At 42.4% G+C, this 26,049-nt stretch overlaps 2 protein-coding genes across 4 annotated transcripts in view; one reads left to right on the top strand and one right to left on the bottom strand.

Annotated features, from left to right (window-relative positions):
- Window positions 1-387: 387 nt before the first annotated feature.
- On the bottom strand, window positions 388-26,042 carry RBBP4 (RB binding protein 4, chromatin remodeling factor). Of its 2 annotated transcripts, none has more exons than XM_002750578.7 (12): window positions 25,898-26,042; window positions 25,176-25,323; window positions 20,509-20,654; window positions 10,614-10,787; window positions 9,856-9,971; window positions 9,579-9,739; window positions 9,351-9,477; window positions 9,154-9,231; window positions 7,411-7,487; window positions 7,264-7,321; window positions 7,064-7,174; window positions 388-1,377 (listed from the first exon to the last, which is right to left on the bottom strand). In XM_002750578.7, exons 1-12 carry the CDS (start codon window positions 25,911-25,913, stop codon window positions 1,312-1,314), a joined length of 1,278 nt encoding a protein of 425 aa, XP_002750624.2. In that variant the 5' UTR covers window positions 25,914-26,042; the 3' UTR covers window positions 388-1,311. The 2 variants fall into 2 exon arrangements, with proteins under 2 accessions (XP_002750624.2, XP_008999083.1); XM_009000835.5 differs by having other exon boundaries at window positions 25,176-25,320.
- The window catches only part of ZBTB8OS (zinc finger and BTB domain containing 8 opposite strand), a 31,387-nt gene continuing 30,704 nt past the window's right edge, over window positions 25,367-26,049 (top strand). Inside the window, exon 1 of one of the 2 annotated variants that reach the window (XM_078331099.1) lies at window positions 25,367-25,611. In XM_078331099.1, coding sequence (XP_078187225.1) covers window positions 25,495-25,611 — 117 coding nt within the window. In that variant the 5' untranslated portion in view covers window positions 25,367-25,494. The remainder of the gene's footprint in view (window positions 25,612-26,049) is intronic. The other variant, XM_035308600.3, reaches the window with a different exon arrangement.

Below are 26,049 nucleotides of genomic sequence, written 5' to 3'. Positions count from 1 at the left end.
CTCAGTTAAAAAAACAACAAAAAACTAAGTGACTGGAAAGAACCAGACATTTTATCTGGTTATTGCATCTGGTGGTAAAGGCTTTCAAAGCCTATTATTTCTAATCTCTAAAGTAAAGGCCTCAGTGAAAAACATGCTGGGGAGGTTCAAGCACCTTTTCCAAATGTAAATTTTGCCTTAAATTCTCTCTACCAAACTGCCTTTGACACTCTTGAAAGCCCACGTAGTTCTTTAGAGATGGACTTCAAAGAAATGTTATCTTAACAAAGACTAATCTGTGCCACCTCTGATTCACTGTTTCATGTCTTTCACATGAATAAGTCTTCTAAAGCCAGAGACTGGTGTTTGATGGATGTTTCAAACTAAATAAAACCCATCAGCATGGGGTTATATAGAAAAGCAATTTATTCCATTTTAAGCACTTACACAGTTAGTCATGGAGAGTAACAGGCCTGCTGGTGAAACAGGTCACCCAAAATGGAGATGGCATCAAACTAGTGGTCAAGGACTAACTCCTAAAAAAAAAAGCAACTTTTATCAAGGATTAATTTAAATTTAAAACAAATACAAGTTATTGATTCACTCTTCTCAACTTGACAGTCTACCTGTGGTATAACTGTCAGGTAAAAACATACATCTTTACAACTTGGTGGTCCCAAGTTAAAAAAAAAAAAACAAAAACAACACCATTTCACAGAAAGGAAAGAAACAACATGAAAACAGCTCAAGAAATACACTAACGAGCAAAAATATATGGGGAAAGAGGAACGTGTAGTTTTGACTTAACTGAAGAAACCAAGAGGAAACTGGTCTACATATGAAAATGTGCATCCTGCAAAGTCAGGTGTCAAGATTTGAGTAGGAATCTATATGACTTGAATCTCCCCTATTTCCTGAATAAAAGTGACAAGTTTCAGTATTTATACTTCATGGCTCAGACACCTACCTCATTTGGCTCTATTCCTTATTCATTCTAGCCTTTACTTAAATGAGTCTGAAAAACTTGGGGATATAGCATAAGAAAAATAATCACACATAATATTCCCCTTTCTGTAGCTACTTTAGACCTGGGTTTGTTACTAGAAAATTCCTGAAGAAAATTTCAATGTAAGTCTGTGGCTTTGCTGAATCAAGCCCCCCTCCCCCATTAATATTTAGAAAACAGCCACTGTTTGGGCTAATAGCATTACTGGTGGTACCTATTATATAGAGGGATAGCTGAACAAAGTCTGTGTCTCAAAACCAGTGTTAAATCACTCTCAGGGTTGAGAAGAAAAAAGGGGAGTCTAAAAGGGGAGTAAAGACATATATCTAGGACCCTTGTCCTTCTGGATCCACGCTTCCTTCAGGGTCTTCATCGTTATAAATGTTCTCTGCCTGCCCAAAAACAAGAAAAATAATTTAGTAAACATAAAGACTTCATAAAGTGAAGGCTTCAACAACAGATTAGGCCAGGGAACAAGACAATAAATATAGCTTTTGGGCCACATAGTCTGTGTTAGAATACTCTGCCATTGTTGGATCACCTGAGGTCAGGAGTTTAAGACCAGCCTGGCCATCATGGTGAAACCCCATCTTTAAAAAAAAAAAAATTTATATATATATATATATATATATATATATATATATATATATAAGAGGCCAGGCACGGTGGCTCACGCCTATAATCCCAGCACTTATGGAGGCCGAGGTGGGTGGCAAGATGAAACCCTGTCTCTACTAAAAATATAAAAATTAGCTGGGCATGGTAGTGCGTGCCTGTAGTCCCAGCTACTCAGGCGGCTGAGGCAGGAGAATAGCCTGAACCCAGAAGGTGGAGGTTGCGGTAAGCCGAGATCGTGCCATTGCACTCCAGTCTGGGTAACAACAACGAAACTCCATCTCAAAAAAAGTTTTTATAGAGCTCAATCTCTAGCCCTGTGACCCCGAGGTTGATGAGTGGTGCCAACAAGTTTTAATTCTCAAATTGAGTGTTTGGCCTCTCTGATTAAACCCACTATGAGGCTATCTAAGGGCCCCACAAAAGTCACCCCACAGTAGAACAAACTCAGGTGTAGTCCAAAGTGGATCATTAGGAATGACAGACACTCCTAGCACTCTGCAAACTCAAGTGCTTCTGAGGAGCTCTGTGCCAAGAAGTGGGGCAAAGACGAAATATTTACTTAATCTACCACAATGCTAAAAACACCAAATAAAGTTAACAACCTGTAATGGAGGTGATGGCCTTGCAGGGATCTAGTTTAACTTTGAACTTAATTTTTTCTTTTTATGAGACAGGGTCTCCCTCTGTCACCCAGGCTGGAGTGCAGCGGTGCCATCTTAGCTCACTGCAATCTCTGCCTCCCGGGCTCTTGCCATGCTCCCAATGAGTTGGGACTACAGGTGTGTGTCACCACGCCCAGCTATTAAGTTTTTGTATTAATACTGAATAAATTTATTACAAAGTAAGGTGAATTTTCTGTTTTTTTTTGTTACACATTTAACATATCTTTTTTGCAAAACAAACAAAAAAACCACAGTACAGAAAGGTATAAAGAAACCAACAACATTTTAGCAAACAGCTTTTTTTTTTTTTTCTTAGAGAGAATTTCACTGTTGTTGCCCAGGCTCTGGAGTGTAAAGGCGAGATCTTGGCTCACCACAACCTCGGCCTCCCAGGTTTAAGCAACTCTCCTGCCTCAGCCTCCTGAGTAGCTGGCATTACAGGTGCCCGACACCACACCCATCTAATTTTGTATTTTTAGAGATGAGGTTTCTCCATGTCGGTCAAGCTGGTCTCGAACTCTTAACCTCACATGATTCGCCCACCTTGGCCTCCCAAAGTGTTGGGATTATAGACATGATGGAATTACAGGCATGAGCCTAGTTAGCAAACAGCTTTCTAAATATAGCCTAGATACACAAAATTTTTAAAATGAGGAATACCATCATGCTATTCTTCAGTCTGCTTTCCCCTATTAGCAGCATGACATGAATACCTTATAAGCCTATCCCTACTTCTTTCTTGCTCTTAGAGACAGGGTCTCACTTTGTTATCCAGGCTGGAGTGCAGTAGTGTGATCACAGCTAGCTGTAGCCTCAAACTCTTGGGCTCAGGGGATCCTCCTGTCTCAGCCTCCCAAACAGCAGGGACTAAATGCACATGCCATCATGACTCACAGCAGCCTTCACCTCCTGGCTCAAGGTATCCTCCTGCCTTGGCCTCCCAAGTAGCTGGGACCACAGGCACATGCCACCAAGACCGTCTAATTTTTCTATTTTTAAGTAGAGATTGGGTTTAACTATGTTGGTTAGGCTGGTCTTGAAACCCTGACCTTGTGATCTGCCTGCCTTGGCCTCCCAGAGTACTGGGATTACAGGCGTGAGCCACCATGCCCAGCTAATTTTTTGATTTTTTTTTTTTTTTTTTTTTAAAGAGACAGGGGTCTCACTTTGTTGCCCAGGCTCATCTAGAACTTTTGGCCTCAAGTGATCCTCCCACCTGAGCCTCCCAAAGTATTTGGATTACAGGTGTGAGGCACTGAGCACAGCCCATAATCATCTTCCTTTTTGATAAGCTGATAGTAATATTACAAAGTATAGATATTATGATGGTATTTGGAGGTAAAAGAAAAGTATGGATGTAGTACAATCTGTTAATCTGGCAGGCCATAGACATTTTATTTCTGTCTTCAATTAATAGTGCTATTCCATTTTATGAAGGTATTGATTAAAATATCCCCCTTCCTCATGCTGAGTCAAAAACTATTCTGGTACTAGATCTATAGTTTCTTCTGAATTACTTTCATTTACCAGACAACCCTCAAGTTACACAATTCCTAAAAAAAAAAAAAATTGTGGGCCAGGGTCACATCTGTAATCCCAGCACTCTGGGAGGTGGGCAAATTGCTTGAACTCACAAGTTCAAGACCAGCCTGGGAAACATGGCAAACCCCATCTCTACAAAATCTTAAAAAATTAACTAGGCCAGGTAGTACATATCTGTGGTCCCAGTTACTAGGGAGGCTGAGGTAGGAGGATGACTTTAGCTTGGTAACTGGAAACTGCAGTGAGCTGTAATCACACCACTGCACTTCAGCCTGGACAAGAGCAAGAATTTCTCTTCCACCCTGAAACTGTGGTACACTTCATATAACATAAAATTTAACAGCTTAGCTATTTTATGTGTACAGTTCAGTGGCATTAAGTACACTCATGTTGTATAACCATAACCACCATCTATCCCCAGAATGTAACTATTTTTTAATATTGAGATACCACAGTTATTTTTAATAAAGTGAAGTGCTTTGAAAATTTGAGAAGGGTGACTACCTTCTTTTAGATAGAGATAGGGGATATTTTTGAAATCTAGCTAGGTTTCATGGAGAAATGACACACCTCCTTTGGGTATGTAAATTTGTACTTGTAAGATGATGAGGAAAGATAAGAGAAACACTGCAGATAGATGGTATGAAATTTGGAAATGAACCAGAACTAAAGGTGAAAGGACATGAAAAATTCTTAAGTTTTCAAGTCTGGTTAGCTGGGAAAATATTGGAGCCATGTTAAAAAAAAAAAAAAAAAAGAAAGTCCTAGCATTTTGGGAGGCCAAGGCGGGCACATCACTTGAGGTCAGGAGTTCGAGACCAGCCTGAACAACATGGAGAATCCCTGTCTCTACCAAAAATACAAAATTAGCCAGGTGTGGTAGCAGGCGCCTGTAATCCCAGCTACACGGGAGGCTGAGACAAGAGAATCACCTGAACCAGGGAGGCAGAGGTTTTGGTAAGCACCACTGCACCCCAGCCTGGGAAACAAGAGCTAAACTCTGTCTCAAAATCAAAGCAAAACAAAACAAAAATAAAGCAAGGAGGAGGAAAGAGGAGAAAAGAGAAGTGGGAGAGAGAATCAGTTTTGTTTAGCTGAGTTTAAAATACCAGTGGGATAACCAAATACAAGTAGGCAGTCAAAAATGACAAAGTATAGACAAGCCTTAAAATCACACCTGAGGGCCTATTTCGGACACAACAAGGAAGCCAGACAGGAGAATCCTGGGCAGAAAAGCACCATCAGTCTTAACGCGGCTGTTCTGGCCCTGGGAACTAACAACTTGGACGTCCACTCAAGAGACCTAATCTGAAAGTTGGTAATTTCAAAGACGACAGGAGGATAAATTTACAATGATGGAAAGAAACCAGCGTAAAAAGGCTGAGAATACTCAAAATCAGAATGCCTCTCCCTCTAAAGATGATCACAGTTCCACATCAACAATGGAACAAGGCTTGATGGAGAATGAGCGCATCCCAATAACAGAATCACGCTTCAAAGAATGGATAATAAGAAACTTCTGTGAGTTAAAAGAACATGTTGTAGCCCAATGTAAAGAAACTAAGAACTTTGAAAAAAGGTTTGATGATATCCTATTGAGAATAGACAACTTAGAGAGGAACATAAATGAATTAATGGAACTGAAGAATACAATACAGGAACTCTGAGAAGTATGCACAGGTTTAAACACTCAAATTGTTCAAGCAGAAGAAAGGATATCAGAGGTCAAAGTCCAACTTAATGAAATAAAACAAGAAGACATGATTAGAGAAAAAAGGATAAAAAGGAATGAGCAAAGTCTGCAAGAAATGTGGGACTATGTGAAAAGACCAAATTTACATTTGATAGGTGTACCTGAATGCGATGGAGAGAATGAATCCAAGCTGGAAAATACCCTTCAGAATATTATTCACGAAAATTTTCCTAAACCAGCAAAGCAGGTCAATATTCAACCCTAGGTAATACAGAGACCACCACAAAGATATTCCTCAAGAGCAACCCCAAGGCACATAATCGTTAGATTCACCAAGGTGGAAACGAAGGAGAAAATACTAAGGGCAGCCAGAGAGAAAGTTCAGGTTACCCACAAAGGCAAGCCTATCAGACTTACAGCAGATCTCTCAGCAGACCAACTCTACAAGCCAGAAGAGAGTGGGGGCCAATATTCAATATCCTCAAAGAACAGAACCTTCAGCCCAGAATTTCATATCCAGCCGAACTAAGCTTCACAACTGAAGGAAAAATAAAATCTTTTACGAACAAGCAAGTACTCAGAGATTTTATTACCACCAGGCCTGCTTTACAAGAGCTTCTGAAAGAAGCATGACACACAGAAAGAAACAACCAGTATTAACCTTTCTAAAAATATACCAAAAAGTAAAGAGCACCAACATAAAGAAGAATTTACATCAACGAATGGAGAAAACAGCCAGTTAACATCAAATGGCAGTAACCCTAAATTTAAAACGACTAAATCCCCCAATCAAAAGGCACAGCCAAAACCTAACGGGATGTTACATCCAGACCTGTTTCACAGGCAAGGATACACAAAGACTCAAAACAAAGGGATGGAGAAAGATTTACCAACCAAATGGAGAGCAAAAATAAATTAATTAATAAATAAAAAGCAGGAGTTGCACAGATAAAATAGATTTTAAAACAACAAAGATATAGTGGTAAAAGGATCAATGCAACAACAAGAGCTAACAATCCTAACACCCAGATACATAGAGACTTAGATTCAATGAGACAGAAAATTAGTAAGGATATCAAGGACTTGAACTCAGATCCGGAACAAGTAAACTTAATAAATATTTATAGAGCTCTCCACTTCAAATACACAAAATATACATTCTTGTCAAAACCACATCACACCTACTCATAGGTTTAAATGAAACACTGATTGGCCATTATTAATACCCATTTTTTTTTTCAGAATAAAGCAATATTTCCATCCACCCTCCCTCTTTCTCTTCCTCTTTCTCCCTCTCGTTTACTCATTTTTTTCTTTCCTTCTCTCAATAAAAAATAAATTAATTAATTAAAAAATAAATCAACTTGTAAACCTCTAGATCCAGGTCGGCAATGTCTCTCATTGCCTGATTTCCTTCCCTCCCTTCCTGCCTTCCCCTACCCCCAAAAAAATCACACCTGGGAGTAAAATGAACACAGATGGTAGCTGTAATCATAAAACATATAAATGTAAATTGATTCAATGGCTTTCTCATCTCACCTCCCCCAAATAAATGATCCTTACCATTTGCCACACTTGCATGATATTATCTTCTGATACAGAACAAATCACCCAAGGCTCATTGGGATTCCAGGAGAAATCAGATATCTTGGCAGTGTGACCACCATGAATAAACTGTAAGGAAGAAAATAAAGATGTTAAATGCAGAGAGAGGACATTAAATTATAGACTTATTTCAGTACTGTTCGGTGCCTGTAACATACCAATAACTCTGGTGGCCCGTCTTCTGCATCTTCTGGGGATTGTTCTTCTCCAATTTTACTAGCACAAAAGCATAATTTAAAATTACCTTTGCAAAGTGTCAATAAAGGAAATAATTATATATACAGAGTAATGAATACATGAATTACCTTAAATCCCAGACATTCAGTCTGCGATCAGTACCACTGGAAGCCAAAATAGTCTCATTGTGAGGCGACCACTGAACCTACGCACAGGAATGAAAGAAACAGCAAAGCCATGAAAACAAAGGGGAAAAAAAAAAAAAAATCACAAAATATTTAACGATTTAAAAATGAAATAAAAACGAAGAGGAAGTCAAAGTATTATAGACACTACAGTTAAAATTAAAAGCCAAAGAATTTATTTTACGGGTGGGCACAGTGGCTCATGCCTGTAATCCTCGCACTTTGGGAGGCTGAGGTAGGTGAATCACCTAAGGTCAGGCGTCCAGGACCAGCCTGACCAACATGGTGAAACTCTGTCTCTACCAAAAATAAAAAAATTGGCTGGTTGTGGTGGCATGCACCAGTAATCCCAGTTACTCAGGAGGCTGAGGCAGGAGGACTGCTTCAACCTGACATCACACCACTGTACTCCACTGTACTCCAGCCTGAGCAGCAAGAGCAAACTCCATCTTAAAAAAAAAAAAAAAGAAAGAAAGAAAGGCAGGGGCAAGGGCGTGGGGACGACGACGTGGGTGGGAGGAGGGCCTCTTGGACATCAAAGACTACAATGTAATCTCTCACAATAACCTAGCAACAAGCTTTGAAGGTAGTGTAACAATTATTTTTTTACATTTTTGCAATCAGACCTTGGTGATGACCTTCAGCAGTAGGATAAACAACTCCCACATGCTTAGTGTTCCAATAATGTGGCATGCAATGAAGGATGAAGAATATATTGGAACAAGGGAAGAGACCACTAAGTGCCAGAAGCAAGGCTGAAAAAAATAATCAGGCACTAGTTTTTCTCTTTTTAAATTTTTATTAAAAAATATAGAGACAGGGGCCAGGCATGGTGGCTCACACCTGTAATCCCAGCACTTTGGGAGGCTGAGGCGGGTGGATCACAAGGTCAAGAGATCGAGACCAACCTGGCCAACATGGTGAAACCCCCCCATCTCTACTTAAATACAAAAATTAGTTGGGCATAGTGGCGTGCACCTATTAGTTGGGCATGGAGGCTAAGGCAGGAAAATTGCTTGAACCCAGGAGGCAAAGGCTGCAGTGAGCGGAGATCTAACCACTGCATTCCAACTTGGTGCCTGGCAAAAGAGTGAGACTCCATCTCAAAAAATAAATAAATAAATAACACACATATATATATATATATAGAGAGAGAGAGAGAGAGAGAGAGAGAGAGAGAGAGACAGACAGAGACAGAGACAGACAGACAGACAGACAGACAGACAGACAGACAGACAGGGTTTTGCCATGTTGGCCAGGCTGGTCTCAAACTCCTGGCCTCAAGTGATCTGCCCATCTCAGCCTCCTAAAGTGCTGGGATTATAGGCCTGAGCCACCAAACCTGGCCTAGTTTTCTTAGTACCTGTAGAATGTATGTGGTCAATAACCAGTATGAAAAAGTATAGAAATAACAAAGAAAAAACTTTCCCACAGAAAGTAGCATAGGCATACAGATTTCTATTTTTACCAACAGCATGTAGCACATGTGTGCCCATTACACATTCAGGTTTTTTTTTTTTAATTTTAAGACAGGGTTTCACCATGTTGGTCAGGCTGGTCTTGAACTCCCAACCTCAGGTGATCCGCCCACCTTGGCCTCCAAAGTGCTTGGATTAGGGGCATGAGCCACCGCGCCCAATTTAGGTTCTTAAAACAAAAAAAATTAGCAGCATTAGTTTCCTTTACCTGGAATATTTCATCCTTATGTGATTCAAAGGAATGCAACTTAAGTTTCAAATTTCTCAGATCCCACAAAGCAACGGTCTACAAAAAGAAAAGAGTAATCAATTTTTTAAAATAAGAAAATACTTTAAGTAAAATATCTCTGCAATTCAAAAGAAGCTGGAGAAATTATGTTTTCTTTTAAAATAAACCAAACTGACCTTGTCAGCTGATCCTGTGGCAAGAATGAACTCACTATAAGGATTGAAAGAGAGGCAGTTCACTTCAGCAGTGTGTGCGTCAACTGAGTGGCTTGGTTTGGAAGTATTGTTTGAACGAGTATCCCAACTTCAGTGGAAAGGAAAAAAGGAAAAAAATCTTGAAATGGTGACTAAACTTAAAACTTAGACGATATATTTAGAAAAAAACCCTGAATGGATTCTACTCACATCATAAGTTTCTGATCATCAGCCACTGACCCAAACAGAGACTCATGGAGCAGATGCCAGGAAACATCTTCAACAACTGCTGTATGCCCTGTAAAGATGGTCTTCGCATCCACCACTTTTCCCTCCTTTGGAACGGCACTGATGTCCCACAGGCAGATGGTCTTAAATGTAAAATTAACCATTATATAAAAGGAAGATTCTCACCTCCCCACACACCCCAAAAAAGAAACCAACTGGTAACTAGCCCAGATTTGCTTCAAAATGGAAGGATACGCACATGGTCATCTGAAGCACTAAGCAAGTGCCCACTGAGATTTGGGTTCCAAGAAAGCCCATAGCCTTCCTTCTGATGTCCACGGAGACGCAAATCTGGGTTGCATTCTCCAGAAGGATCTGTAAAGTGACAGACACATCAAGACTACCCAGTCCAGTGGCTCTCTGGGCCTACTGAGCATAATGGAATTTTGATCAAGATGTCTAAAGCTCTTAATGTTTATAAATGATACAGGAACTGTTATACCAAATAGATAATGCTTAAGTAGCACTTGTATTTTGTTCTACGTAAAAAAAAACATTATTTTGGCCGGGCGCGGTGGCTCAAGCCTGTAATCCCAGCACTTTGGGAGGCCGAGGCGGGTGGATCACGAGGTCAACAGATTGAGACCATCTTGGTCAACATGGTGAAACCGTCTCTACTAAAATTACAAAAAATTAGCTGGGCACGGTGGTGCGTGCCTGTAATCCCAGCTGCTTGGGAGGCTGAGGCAAGAGAATTGCCTGAACCCAGGAGGCAGAGATTGCGGTGAGCTGAGATCGCGCCATTGCACTCCAGCCTGGGTAACAAGAGGGAAACTCCATCTCAAAAAAAAAAAAAAACATTATTTTTCATGCAGGCAAAATGAAGAAAAGTATCCACCTAGCAAAACAAATCACAAGATGTTAAATTATACAGAGTAACATGCAATTAAACTCAGAGTGAGTAGAACTAAGAATTCCCATAGTCTCATTTGTATTTGAATAGAAATGGGCACGTACCTGGTTTAGAAGGATGTTTTGTATAGTCAAAGACAAGAACATCACTGGAAGGAGTCTTTGTTGCAATGATACAAGGGTTCTGGGGCATATAACGAGCCCTATTTACTTCTCCTTCATGGTTGATCTTGATTTCTATTTCAATTTTTCCACTAACTGAACCAAAACCTCCAAATTCTGTAAATAAGTCAATTGCAAATGAGGACAGAGTTACTCTATGTTACTCAGAGCATAAGAATATAGGAAAGGATTTTTTTTTCCTTAGCAGATGTGCCAGATGTAATCCAGACATCTGCTAGCACTAAAGTCCTTTCCTACCCCCGTGTCTCCAGGTAGTTAAATACCTAATAAGAAAGATAGCCCTCCATATCAGTGAGTTCTGCATCCATGAATTCAACTAACCATAAATTGAAAACATTTAGAAAAATGCTGCACATGTATTGAACATGTACAGACTTTTTCCCTCATCATTATTCCCTGAACAATAGTCTATTTATAAAACATTTACATTGTATTAGGTATTGTACATAATCTAGATGGATGTTTAAAGTATGAGAAGATCTGCATAGGTTATGTGAAAACATTAAGCCATGCTGTATCAGAGATTTCAGCATCTCTGAATTTTGGTATCCAAAGAGGACCTGGAACGAATTGCCCACAGATACTGAGGGATGGCTGTATTATATTACCGTTTGAAATTAAGGAAAACTAGAAATCTACTTCAAAAGCAGATCTTAATAAAGTTTTCAAATTTTTAAGTACAAATAAGTATGCTGAATAAAACCAATGGCACTATGATAATGAATATCAAGTACACAGTGTGCTAGACACCCAAGTGTCCTTCTTGCATCGCTTGTTTGAAGCTCTAGTTTGAAATGAATGTTCTGAAATATCATCATGCCGTTTATATTCTCCCCAGTGTTTCAATGAGGAAAAACAGAGCCACAGCAGCCAGTTCCATTTTGCTACCCCCACTTACATGTGCCAACCAAAGTCCCTTGTTGAAATAAACCAGTTAAGCAACAACTAGATGAAAACATTTTTTATTCACACTTGACTACTACTATGTCCACTTGAGAGTTCTACAAAGTACCATTTGTATGACAATATAATTTGTGACTATGTAAATCTTGGCAAAGCAATATATAAACCAAGATAGTTAATGATCAAAGAATAACAGAAGGCAGCATGATACAACTGCAAGTTCCTAAGTAAGAGTCAGATCCAGGCCTAAGTGGCTCTGCTACTTACTTAGTTTGATGATTCAGGGAAAGCCTTCAGTTTCTCTGAGCCTCAAATACCTTATCCATTAATAAATCATAAATAAAAATACTGTCAATCGCATTGCTGAAAGTGTTCTTTTTCACTGCAACCTCCGCCTCCTGGGTTCAAATAATTCTCCTGCCTCAGCGCCCCCACCCAGTAGCTGGAACAGAGTTATTATTAGTAGAGACAGGTTTCATCATGTTGGCCAGGCTGGTCTTGAACTTCTAACCTCATATAATGCACCCACTTCAGCCTCCCAAAATGCTGGGATTATAAGAGAGAGCCACTGTGCCCAGCCTAGTGTTATTCTTTGAAGGACAAACTTCTTTTCAGAAAGCAAGGATATACATGGGTGATATGGCTGTCATATTAGATAACTTCCTTTTTTTTCCATATTAGATAACTTTCAACTTCAAAATAACTTTTGAAAAGCAAATGTTTCACACAGGCTAAAAAACCTAAAAATAAAAATTCAAGATAGACTGTAAAGGAGAAAAAAATCCCACATTAAACTAATTTTTCCATGACTACAGCCCACAAGCATCTACAATCTATGAAAAAACAAGGCATATATGGTATGTATCTCAAGAAACTTCAGTCTAAGTACAGGCATAGCTCGTTTTATTGTGCGTCACAGACATATTGTTTTCCCCAATTGAAGGCCATAGCAACCCTGTGTTGATTAAATTAGTGCCATTTTCCCAACATGTGTTCAGTTGGTGCCTGTGTCAGCATTTTTTTTTTTTAAGCAATGAAGTACTTTCAAATTAAATATATACATTGTTTTTAAGACATAATGCTATTGCATACTTAGAAGACTGCAGTATGGTGTAGTAAGGTGTAGTACAATGTAAGGTGGGTGATCACCTGAGGCCAGGAGTTCAAGACCAGGCTGGCCAACATGGTGAAACCCCATCTCTACCAAAATACAAAAATTAGCTGGGCATGGTAGTATACACCTGTAGTCCCAGCTACTCAGGAGGCTGAGGCAGGAGAATCACCTTGAACTTGGGAGGCAAAGGTTGCAGTGAGAGATCGCACTATTGCACTCTAGACTGGGCGACAAATCAAGACTCCATTTCGAAAAAATAAAATAAAAACCAGAAGAAGGGCACCAATAACAAAGAAGCAGCTACAGGGGGCACAGAGCCCACAGAACAAGGGGTAACCACTACATAATGTCGGTTATTTCAGTATTGGGCATATATTAAATGTAGGCCTTCTTAACTATAAAAAAAACCACAGTAATAAGAAGTCAGTGTATTCAAAGTTGAAAACTGGGCTGGCCCAATGTTACTGGGTTATCAGAACTTATCATTAGTGTCACTAAAGTTGCATATACCCCTCACTGTTAAATCTGACAGGGTTTTAAAAAAATGAAAAATTCCATTTAAAAAACATTTTGGGGGCTAAGTGTGGTGACATATGCCTGTAGTCCTAGCTGCTTAGGAGGCTGAGACTACAGTAAGCTGTGATTATACCACTGCATTCCAGCCTAGGCAAGAGAGTGAGACCCTGTCTGAAAAAAATACTTATATAATAAGATAAATGAGGCCGGGAACGGTGGCTCATGCCTATAATCCTAGCACTTTGGGAGGCCGAGGCGGGTGGATCACAAGGTCAAGAGATCGAGACCATCCTGGTCAACATAGTGAAACCCTGTCTCTACTAAAAATACAAAAATTAGCTGGGCATGGTGGCATGTGCCTGTAGTCCCAGCTACTAGGGAGGCTGAGGCAGGAGAATTGCTTGAACCCAGGAGGTGGAGGTTGCAGTGAGCCGAGATCGCGCCATTGCACTCCAGCCTGGGTAACATCGAAACTCCGTCTCAAAAAAAAAAAGATAAATGAATAAATAAGTGTTGAAGCTGATATATGAAAAGGGCAATCTGAAGTAGAAAGGTTGAGCTATCAACTTGCTTTCCTATTTTGTGGGCTTCTCTCCACATAAATATTATTGTATAACATGATATAGTAAAGGTGCACAAATACATATGTATGCACCAGGTCAAAATATAAAACATTCCCATCACCCCAGAAGGCACAAGCTGTATCCTTCCCAGTCAATACTATGTCCTCAACAAGGTAACCACCATTGTGATTTTTTTTTTACCACTGAGCCACTTTTTGAGCCCATAATCCTTACAAATAAGTTTTACCAGATTGAGTAAATCACAGAAATTATTTAATCATGATTAAATTAATAATTCATCATATATGATTCAGACTAAAAACTAGAGATACCACTTTTTACTTATTTTTTTTTAGATGAAGTCTCGCTCTTGTCACCCAGGCTGGAGTGCAATGGCTTGATCTTAGCTCACAGCAATCTCTGCCTCCTGGGTTCAAGCAATTCTCCTGCCTCAGCCTCCCGCGTAGCTGGGATTACAGGTAAGTGCAACCATGTCCAGCTAATTTTTTGTATTTTTAGTAGAGGTAGGGTTTCACTGTGTTGGCCAGGCTGGTCGCCAACTCCTGATCTTCTGATCCACCCACCTCAGCCTACCAAAGGTGCTGGGATTACAGGCGTGAGCCACTGCCCAGGCCCCTTTTCAAAAAAGCAAATTACGCTAGGCAGGGTGGCTCACACCTGGAATCTCAGCACTTTGGGAGGCAGAGGCAGGCGTATCACCTGAAGTCAGGAGTTTGAGACCAGCCTCATCAACATGGTGAAACCCCAACTCTGCTAATTAGCCAGGCGTGGCAGGGCATGCCAGTAATCCCAGCTACTGAGGCTGAGGCAGAAAAACTGCTTGAATCCAGGAGGTGGAAGTTGCAGTAAGCCAAAGTTGTGCCACTGCACTCCAGCCTGTGCAACAAGAGCAACTCTGTCTAAATATAAAAAGATTGAACAGATACTTCTCAAAAAAAGACATATAAGTAGACAACGAAGGTGGAAAAAAAATATCAACATCACCAATAATCAGAGAAATGCAAATCAAAAGATGCCTCTCACACCAGTCAGAATGGCTACTATTAAAATATCAAAAAATAACATGGTGAGGCTGCAGAGAAAAAGTAAATGCTACACACTGTTTGGAAAACTCTGCCCCTACCGCAAAATCTCTCTCTCTTTCCCTCCCCCACAAAGAGGCTCCCTTATCTCTCACTTTACATACCGGCCCTAGCCCTCCCGCCGCCCAGCTTCCCGCCCAGCAGTTCAAACTGACCAACAGTTGCCCACCACCTCGGCTTTTGGCTTCCCCACCCCCCAGCCCTTCAGCCCCCTATAAAACAACCCTGCCCCTCTGAGCGGCGCGGCCATTTTTCCTTTTCGTCCCGGCTGGTCCGCCCGGAGGCTCTTTCCTCTCAATAAAGCCTGAACTTAAGGAATTTCCTCTAGCCTGCGGTCCGGTTTTTTCCGAACGAGCTCAGTCTTCCCGCAGAGGGTAGGTCGGACACACACTGTTGGTGGACATGCAAATTAGTTCAGCCACTGTGAGAAGCACTGTGTGGAGATTCCTCAAACAACTAAAAATAGGGCTGGGCGAAGTGGCTCATGTCTGTAATTCCAGCACTTTGGGAGGCTGAGGCAGGTGGATCACCTGAGGTCGGGAGTTCCAGACCAGCCTGTCCAACATGGAGAAACTCTGTCTGTACTAAAAATGCAGAAAATGGCCGGGTGCGGTGGCTCAAAACTGTAATCCCAGGATTTTGGGAGGCCAAGGCGGGTGGATCACGAGGTCAAGAGATCGAGACCATCCTGGTCAACATGGTGAAACCCCATCTCTACTAAAAATACAAAAATTAGCTGGGCATGGTGGCATGTGCCTGTAATCCCAGCTACTCAGGAGGCTGAGGCAGGAGAATTGTCTGAACCCAGGAGGCGGAGGTTGCGGTGAGCCAAGATCGTGCCATTGCACTCCAGCCTGGGTCACAAGAGCGAAACTCAGTCTCAAAAAAGAAATAAATAAATAAATAAAATAAAAACGCAGAAAAATCAGCCGGGTGTTGTGGTAGGGATCAGTAATCCCAGCTATTCAGGAGGCTGAGGCAAGACAATTGCTTAAACCAGGGAGTCAGACGTTGCAGTGAGCAGAGATTGCTCCACTGCACTCCAGCCTGGACGACAGAGCAGGACTCCGTCTCATTAAAAAAAAAAAAAAAAAAAAAAAATTTAATTGGTCAGGCACAGTGGCTCCCATCTGTAATCCCAGCACTTTGGGAGGCCTAGGTGAGCAGGTTCTAAGGTCAGGAATGCAAGATCAGCCTTACTGACATGGTGAAACCCTGCCTCTACTAAAAATACAAAAAATTAGCCACGGGTGGTGGTGCCCACCTGTAATTCCAGATACGTGGGAGGCTGAGGGAAGAGAATGGCTTAAACCCTGGAGGTGGAGGTTGCAGTGAGCCAAGATCGCACCACTGTACAACAGCCTGGGCGACAGAGCCAGACTCCATCTCAAAAAAAAAAAAAAGCTGGGTGTGGTGGCTCATGCCTGTAATCCCAGCACTTTGGGAGGCCAAGGTAGGCGGATCACCCGAGGTCAGGAGTTTGAGACCAGCCTGGCCAAAATGGTGACACCCTGTTTCAAAAAATTAGCCAGGTATGGTGATACATGTCTGTAGCCCCCAGCTACCTGGGAGGAATAGATGGGAGGATCATTAGAGCCCGTAAATTGGAGTAGAGGCTACAGTCAACTATGAGTAACAGGACTAAAGATTGTAAGTTAAACTAGAAAATGATCTGCCCCTATTTATTGGGTGGAGGGGGTGTAATATGAAGAGAGAACAAAAGTATGGGCAAAAAAACATAAATAAGCAGCACAAGGGAGATATAAAGTAAGCTCAGGGACGGGCGCGGTGGCTCACAGCTGTAATCCCAGCACTTTAGGAGGCCGAGGCCGGTGGATCACAAGGTCAAGAGATCGAGACCATCCTGGTCAACATGGTGAAACTCTGTCTCTACTAAAAATACAAAAAATTAGCTGAGCATGGTGGCGCATGCCTGTAATCCTGGCTACTCCGGAGGCTGAGGCAGGAGAATTGTCTGAACCCAGGAGGCAGAGGTTGCGGTGAGCTGAGATCGCGCCATTGCACTCCAGCCTGGGTAACAAGAGCGAAACTCCGTCTCAAAAAAAAATTAAAAAATAAAGTAAGCTCAACATCACAAATAACTTACAAAGCAACGTAAACTGAGAATGAACCCTATTAAGTCCAACGTTGGCAAGGGCATGGAGAAACAGACATAAATACATATGCTGTTGTGGGAATGTGAATCTTTTTTTTTGGAGTACAACTTAGTAGTATCAATTATATTCAGAAATGGTCCTGCCCTTTGATCCAACATTCTACTTATAAAGCATTTCTATAGCAAAACTATGCTTTTGAAGTAAAAAAATTAGAAACCAGGACTGGTCACGGTGGCTCACGCCTGTAATCCCAGCACTTTGGGAGGCCGAGGCGAGTGGATCATGAGGTCAAGAGATTGAGACCATCCTGGTCAACACAGGTGAAACCCCGTCTCTACTAAAAATACAAAAAAAAATTAGCGGGGCATGGTGGCCCGTGCCTATAATCCCAGCTACTCAGGAGGCTGAGGCAGGAGAATTGCCTGAACCCAGGAGGCAGAGGCTGCGGTGAGCCGAGATCGCGCCATTGCACTCCAGCCTGAGTAACAAGATCGAAACTCTGTCTCAAAAAAAAAAAATTAGAAACCATCTAAATGTCAATTAAAAAGGAATGATTAATTATGGTCTACTATATAACCATCAGAATATATTACAATACATCCATTTAAGTGATCTCCAGGGGAAAGGTTTTTTTTTTTTTTGCCCAGGCTAAAGTGCAATGGTGGGATCTTGGTTCACTGCAACCTCTGCCTTCTGGGTTCAAGTGATTCTCCCACCTCAGCCTCCTGAGTAGCTGGGATTACAGGTGCGTGCCACCATGCCTAGCTAATTTTTAGTAGAGACAGGGTTTCACCATGGTGACCAGGCTAGTCTCCGACTCCTGACCTCAAGTGATCTACCCACCTTGGCCTCCCAAAATGCTGGAATTACAAGCCTGTAGCATCACACCTGGCTGGGCAAATGTTTATAAGAGAGAAGGGGTGTGTTTTTTTACTCTGTGTGTGTGTACACACATAAAATATGTTTATACACACATATATACTTTTACAATTTATCACACTATCAATCGGAGTATTTGTGCCTAATTAACACCAAGAACAAAAAAATTTGAAGACAATTTATCCTCATTTAACAGAACTGAAACTGGGCTCAGGGAGGCTAAATGATTCACCCAAAACCACAAAGCTAATAATGGTACAACTCTGGGCTGGGCACAGTGGCTCATGCCTGTAATTTCAGCACTTTGGGAGGCCAAGGTGGGTGAATCATTTCAGGTCAGGAATTCCAAGACCAGCCTAACATGATAAAACCCCACCTCTACTAAAAATACAAAAAATTAGACGGACATAGGGGTGCATGCCTGTAGTTCCCAGCTGCTATGGAAGCTGACGCAGGACAATCTCCTGAACCTAGGAGGCGGAGGTTGCAGTCAGCCGAGATCGCTCCACTGCACTCTCGCCTGGATGACAGAGCCAGATTCCATCTCAAAAAACAAAAAAACCCAAAAAACTAGTGGTACGACAGGTTCTAAAGAAGTTCAGTGTTCTCTTTCCCAGCCCACATCACAGATCGCTATATAGAGAATAACTTTCCAGAAATCACTCGGGTCACATTTGGGTCAGTGACACAAAAATCATGTTTGCTGACCTTTGTAAGAACTTATTTGGCATTCTGCATCACACTAAGCTAAATGTGGAATGACCAAAGACTAAACTGCACAATTACAATCCTGGCAAATAACTATAAACCAAAAGAATTTTGATTTAAAAATGAATTCTGCTAATCAGGAGAACCCCAATAATGGGAGCCCATCTTCTATTTTTTGACAATACTTTGGTTTAAGGATAAAGGAAACTCACCAACTTCTACCTCTTTTGAAAGAAAAAAAAATATATATATATATGTTGGGCTGGGCGTGGTGGCTCAAGCCTGTAATCCTAGCACTTTGGGAGTCCAAGGTAGGCAAATCATGAGGTCAGGAGTTTGAGACCAGCCTGACCAACATGGTGAAACCTCGTCTCTCCTAAAAATACAAATATTGGCCGGGCATGGTGGCGCATGCCTGTAATTGGCGTCTGGGATTACAGATGTCAGCCACTATGCCCAGCCTGTAGGTTAAATTTTTATACACATAGGACGTGCCATGGTTAAGTCATTTCTACCACTTTAAACCTAGAAAGGGTAATTTATGTTAATGTTTCCAAACGTTTTCTTTTTTTATTAATGCTCCTTTAAGAAGGGTTTTAAGAACTAGCCCTGGCCCATGAAATACCATGGATATCCTAGGTACTCTGTGCATATCTGTGCTTTACACAATCAACCAGTAAGATTTACATGTACTCTCACACATACACAAACCAATTTTCACCTCGTTAGGGGTAGTATCTCCCATGTTAAGAATGTACAGCAGGCTAGGCGCAGTGGCTCACATCTATAATCCCAGCACTTTGGGAGGCCGAGGTCAAGAGATTGAGACCATCCTGGTCAACATAGTGAAACCCCGTCTCTACTAAAAATACAAAAATTAGCTGGGCATGGTGGTGTGCGCCTGTAGTCCCAGCTACTCGGGAGGCTGAGGCAGGAGAACTGCTTGAACCCAGGAGGCGGAGGTTGCGGTGAGCCGAGATCGTGCCATTGCACTCCAGCCTGGGTAACAAGAGCGGAACTCTGTCTCAAAAACAAAAAAAAAAAACCGTACAGCAATATGGCTAGGTGTGGTGACTCACATCTGTAATATCAGCACTTTGGGAGGCTGAGGAGAGTGGATCACCTGAGGTCAGGAATTCCGAAACCAACCTTCTCCAACTTGGTGAAACCCCATCTCTACTAAAAATACAAAAATACACCACAAGCATGGTGGCGGGCCTCTGTAGTCCCAGCTACTCAGGAGGCTGAGGCAGAAGAATTGCTTAAACCTGGGAGGCAGAGGTTGCAGTGAGCTGAGATCACACCACTGCACTCCAACCCGGGAAACAGAGCAAGACTCTAAAAAATAAAATAAAATAAAGATGGTGCAGTGGCTCACCCAAGTTTGAGACTAGCCTGACCAACATGCTGAAACCCCATCTGTACTAAAAATAACAAAAATGAGCCAGGCGTGTTCGTGGGCACTTATAATCCCAGCTACTTGGGACACTGAACTAAAAGAATTGCTTGAACCTAGGAGATGGCGGTTGCAGTGAGCCGAGATCGTGCCATTGCATACAAGTCAGGATGACAGAGCGAGGCTCCATCTCAGGAACAAAAAACAGACAAACAAAAAACACTACCAATTAATGTACAGCAATAATATATATTTTTGCTTCTTTCAATTATAGAAATTTCCTCCGCCAGCATCAGATGAGAAAAGTTCATTGCAAAGGTATAGAACCAAGGATGTGTTAAGTATTTCTTCTGACATCTACAACTCTACCACTGCAAACTCGGGCTTTCCCCCAAGCTTAAATATTATTTCTAAAGTTGGAGATTACTTTATCAAACTAAATATATAACTTTTACAATTCAAAGACATGAAAGATATGACCCATACATGTTTACTTCCTTCACCTTTAAGATTCCTACCTCCTTTCTCACTGTCGTAGTGTGATGCATCAAACTGAGCATCATCATTAGGGAGTTGCACACTGGCTATCACAAGATGGTTTTGTTCATCCGATGTGTGTGTTCCCAGCACAAGTCGATGAATGCTGAAATCTTTCCCTTCTGGTCTGTAACAGCAATATACAGTCATTATTCAAATTAGTAACATCAAGAAAACACAAAGTCAACAATATACATGTTATGTAAAAGGGACTATTACAACCAGGACTTTTCGCCCGGGGCTGGAATGGAGTGGTGCAATCTTGGCTCACTGCAACCTCCAGCTCTTGGGTTCAAGCTGTTCTCAGCCTCAGCCTCCCAAGTAACTGGGACTACAGGCACCTGCCACACTTGGCCTCAAGTGATCCACTGACCTCAGCCTCCCAAGGTGCAGGGTTTACAGGCAAGAGCCACCATGCCTGGCCTTATTTTCTACTTAATTATTCTGGAGAAAAAGTAAAACGTTTAATGGAATAAAATATGAATTAACTACTCACTCACTACAATAGGTTAGAGGTTAAGAAAACCATTGTTGGGTATGCTAATGATTTTGTTTACTAAAACTTTCATTAAAAAGGAAAAAAGGGGAAAGGGTGTAAAGAAAATCCAAAGAAAAAAATGAAAAAAGGAAAAAGAGAAAATTAGATTAAGCAAACCAATTTTTCAGGTATTTACTAAATACCTAATCAACAGACACATTGCTCCAAATGCTATGGAAGTACAAAGATGATTAAGACATGAGTTTTGTCCTTTAAAAATCCTCAGCTGGCTAATCCCAGCTACTCAGGAGGCCAAGGCATAAGAATGGCTTGAACCCAGAAGGCAGAGGTTGCAGTGAGCGGACATCGTGCCACTGTACTACAGGCTGGGTGACAGAGAAAGAAAAGAGAGAAAGAGAAAATTAAAAAATTTGCCTAAGATCACACAGCTACTAAGTAACAGAAGCATACTGAAGTCCCAATCTGACTTTTGATATGGGAAAGCACACCGGGAGAGAAAGCCGATTAAAACTTACTTTTTAGTGTCCTGAATGCAATCTTAAGACATTCTGTACTCCATACTGGGCCAAGGGCATCCACACCATCTGGGAACTTATTAGAAATGCTAATTCTCCCATCTACTCCAGACCCATTGAATCAGAAACTCTAGAAGGCGGAGCACAACTATGTTTCACAATACTGCCAACTGATTATGATGCATATAAAATTTTGAGAACCCCTGGTAGAGATGGCAAAGACGCTACACAAGCAGAATTCATTGAGCTTTATAAATTGACTGCCTGTAAAATGGAGAAAGAGAAAATGGAAAACAAATGCCAATTAGGATAAAAAGAAATAGGAACAATATGAAGAGAAAGTTGGGGTAAGCTCTTCATGGAAGGAATTATTTCATTTACAATATGTCTAATTGGGGAAGCCAGTAAGATACATCAGGGAAGACAATAGCAAGCAGAAGAAAAATCAGGAAAAGCTCTGGAGAAGTTAGGTCTAAAGATACCAACAGGAATTCTGCACAGATGTGACAAGCAAAGCTTTGAGAACATCTACCATACACTGAAAAAACAGAAGTGATTGTTTCCTATGATCCGTGAAATAAATTTAAAGAGAAATGAAAAAAAAAAAAAGAGAAATGAAAAGAGGGATATGAACAGCAAATTGGAATTACCTGCATATAGAAGGCTAGAAAAAGAACAGGAAGAATGAAGGAGAGGACAACGCTACAGAACTACAATTGTAGTTTTTCTTTTTTTTTTTTTTTAAGGGGGAAATGGATATGAATAAACACCAGAAAAAGAACACACAAAGTAAACACTGCATCAGAGCTGCTTGCTTGTAATTTGTAACCCTCATCTTAAAACACAAAAATAGGGCCAGGCACTGTGGCTCATACTTGTAATCCCAGCACTTGGGGAGGTCAAAGTGGAAGGATCATTAAAGCCCAGAAGTTAAAGAACTGTCTGGGCAACACAGCAAACATTTTTTTCAAAATTTAGCCAGGCATGGTAGTGTGTGCCTGTAGTCCCAACTATTCCAGAGGCTAAGGCAGGGGGATCCCTTGGCCTAGGAGGTCAAGGCTGCAGGGAACTCTAATTGTGTCACTGCAACCCAGTCTGGACCACAGAACAAGGTCCTGTCTTTTTTTTTTTTTTTTTTTTTGAGACGGAGTTTCGCTCTTGTTACCCAGGCTGGAGTGCAATGGCGCGATCTTGGCTCACCGCAACCTCTGCCTCCTGGGTTCAGGCAATTCTCCTGCCTCAGCCTCCTGAATAGCTGGGCAGCTACTTGGGCAGGTTAATTGCTTGAACCCAGGAGGCAGAGGTTACAGTGAGCTGAGATCATGTCCCTACACTCCAGCCTGGGAACAAGAGCCTCCATCTCAAAGAAACAATTCTCATTATCTGGATTTGCTAAAGCAAAAAACTAAGATGATAGTACAGATTTCAGCCTTGGGGAATTAAGTATTTAATTCTTGCTTTCTAAACCTAGCTAGTCTTTCTATTTTTTTTATTTTTATTTTTTGTTGCTTTCATAGGCTAGAAGCTAGTCATTCTATTATATTACCTGGAAAGCTTCTGAAAAATAGGAGTTAAAGGGTGTTTAGTAGGTACGGGGTAGCCAATATTTGTGATCCACTAGTCCAAGAAGCACAATTTAGCACAAGACCATAGTAAATCTGGAATCACCATTCAAGTACATTTCTCATCTAGTACTCTGTCACAAGTTCTTTTTCTTTGAGACAGGGCGGCACTCTGTAGCCCAAGCTGGAGTGCAGCAGCAGGATCACAGCTCACTGCAGCCTTGATCTCCCAAGGCTCAGGTGATCCTCCTGCCTCAGACCCTGCTGAGGAGCTGGGAATACAGGTGTGCACCACCATGCCCTGATAATAGTTAATAGGGGGTTTTTACCATGCTCCCCAAGCTAGTTTTGAACTACTGGCTTGAAGTGATTCATCTGTCTCAGCTTCCCAAAGTGCTGGGATTACAGGTATAAGCCACTATGCCCGGCACATAAATTCTTAAATGGTTTGAATTACCACTGAAAACACATGACAGGAATGACTCCAATTATCCTGAATCTCCCAAGCAATTTTTTTTTTGATACGGAGTTTCCCTCTTCTTTTGATAAGAAGGTTCTTCCCAGCTCACCAGAACCTCCATCTCCTGGGTTCAAGTGATTCTCCTACCTCAGCCTCCCCAGAAGCTGGGGTTACATGCATGAACCACCATGCCTGGTTAATTTTTTGTGTGTGCTTTTAGTAGAAACAGGGTTTCACCATGTTGGCCAGGCTGGTCTCAAACTCCTGACCTTGTGATCCACCTCCCCTACAAAAGTGCTGGGATTACAGGCGTGAAATCACCATGCCAGGCCCAGAAGCTTCTTTATCGTGACCAGGAGTTCCACATTCACTTCATCATGAGAATTGCTTGGGGAAGCAGGGCGTGGTGGTGCATTCCTGGAATCCCAGCTACTCGGGAGGCTGAGGAATCTTTCTCTCTACAACTGCTGTCATCACCTATAACTCTAATTATTAGTTTTTATCTGCCACTTCCAACTAGACACTGTGTTCCCTGAAGGCAGGTACCATGACATTCTATGAGAATTCAAATTAAGTTTTGTTGAGGCCAGGCGCGGTGGTTCACGCCTGTAATCCCAGCACTTTGGGAGGCCCAGACAGGTGGATCACCAGAGGTCAGGGGTTGGAGACCAGCCTGTCCAACATGGTGAAATCCTGTCTCTACTAAAAATACAAAAGAAATTAACTGGGTGTAGTAGCAGGTGCCTGTAATCCCAGCTACTTGGGAGGCTGAGGCAGGAAAATCACTTGAACCTGGGAGGTGGAAGTTGCAGTGAGCTGAGATCCCGCCAGTACACTCCAGCCTGGACAACAGAGTAAAACTCCATCTGGTCTGAAGAAGGCGGGGGAAGGGGGGGGCAGGCATAGTGGCTCTCACCTGTAATCCCAGCATTTTGGGGGGGGGGTGAATCATGAGGTCAGGAGTTCAAGACCAGTCTGGTCACCATGGTGAAACTCTCCGAAAATTAAAAAGTTTTGTTTTAAGGACTGGACTCATGATAATACTTTTTTTTTTTTCTTGGAGGGGTGGGTAAGAGATGGGGTCTATGCTCCCAAGGCTGGTCCCCAATTCCTGGCCTCAAGCAAGCCTCCCGTCTGGGCCTCCCAAAGTGCTCCGACTGCAAGTGTGAGTCACTGCTCCTGGCAGTAATTAATGCTTTTTGAAAGTTGACAAGTTTTGTATTATTACTTTGGTCAGCTACAGCTATTCAATTCAGTAACAGAGAAAATGCCAACATGTTTTCAGATAAATTACAAAATCATTATTTTGCCTTACTTTGCAGCCTAGAAAAAACGTCACCAAGGCCGGGCGCGGTGGCTCACGCCTGTAATCCTAGCACTTTGGGAGGCCAAGGTGGGTGGATCACCTGAGGTCAGGAGGTCAAGACCAGCCTGGCCAACATGGTGAAACCCCGTCTTTTAAAAAGCAAAAAAAAAAAAAAAAAGAAAAATGTCACCAAGAGGTTTTGATCACATGGCCTCCCCGGGTGACTGAAGAACGGAAAACAGAAAATCAATATGAGAAATCTACATTGAAGACACATCAAAATAACGTTCAGGAGAGTCATGTCACCTGGTTACATCTGGAAGCCACTGGGCAGTTAGGCTGGGCCACTCCAGAGCATGGGTCATCACCAAATCATAAAGAAAAGGAGTGTTCTTTTTCCATATTTTGTACTCCTCGTTGATCACTCGCTCTTCCACTGCGTCGTCGAAGGCTGCTAAAATTTTTTAAACAAATTAAGTCAGCAAACAAACGGAAGCAGAGTAAACATCTGCAAAGCTACCGGTATGACTCCTACATCCTGACTCTGAAATGGAGGGGATTTGTCTAAATCCCTACGGCGGGGGCACCCACACTCCACCTTCGCGGCGCCGGAACTCCTCGCGCCATGCCCGCCAGACACTCCGTTACCCGTTCCAGGCCACGGCGCCAGGCCCTCGGAGCACGCTCGCGCGCGCAGAAACTCGCAAGCCCGATGAGGAGGCCGGAGCTCCGAGCCTTGAAGGTAGGAAGCGGGGACCCGAGGATCGGGACAGACCGACTTCGGGGGCGGGAGAAGTAACACACACCCCGCCGGGGACCCCACCGCCTGCTTCGCCAGCGACGACAGACGTCGGTCCCAGGGAACCGGCGCGCCGTTAGCCCGCTCCGAGGGGAGTTCTCTCCTCACGCCTTCGGTACCGGAGACTGCACTCGGCAAACTCGGGCCTGCCCTCACTGTTAGGCCGTATCGAGGCCGCGGCGCAGTCCCGGCTCCCCGTGTCCTCCTCGGGCGGTCCCAGTACCCTCACCTTCCTTGTCGGCCATGGCGAGCCAGCGAGCCGGGGGAATCCTGGGGTCGAGCGTTGCGGGAGGGGAGGGGAGGCAGCAAGCGCTCGCTCTACGCGCGGGGCCTCTATTGTTTCCTGCGCCCCCTGCGTGAGGGCCGACTCGCGCACCTTCG

This window comes from Callithrix jacchus, chromosome 7 (genome assembly GCF_049354715.1).
Source record: "Callithrix jacchus isolate 240 chromosome 7, calJac240_pri, whole genome shotgun sequence".
In the NCBI taxonomy this organism is placed as follows: domain Eukaryota; kingdom Metazoa; phylum Chordata; class Mammalia; order Primates; family Cebidae; genus Callithrix; species Callithrix jacchus.
The sequence above is the reverse complement of the archived record's forward strand: the minus strand, read 5'-3'. Positions and strand labels throughout refer to the sequence as shown.

Bases quoted from the DNA above. Each gene is read 5' to 3' on its own strand.
- RBBP4 (XM_002750578.7), bottom strand. The intron at 9,232-9,350 runs GTCAGTTTGGTT...TTCTTTTTGTAG, and splicing joins CCACAGGATCAGCTGACAAG to ACCGTTGCTTTGTGGGATCT. The intron at 7,322-7,410 runs GTAATTCATGTA...CTTTTGTGCTAG, and splicing joins CTGAATGTCTGGGATTTAAG to TAAAATTGGAGAAGAACAAT.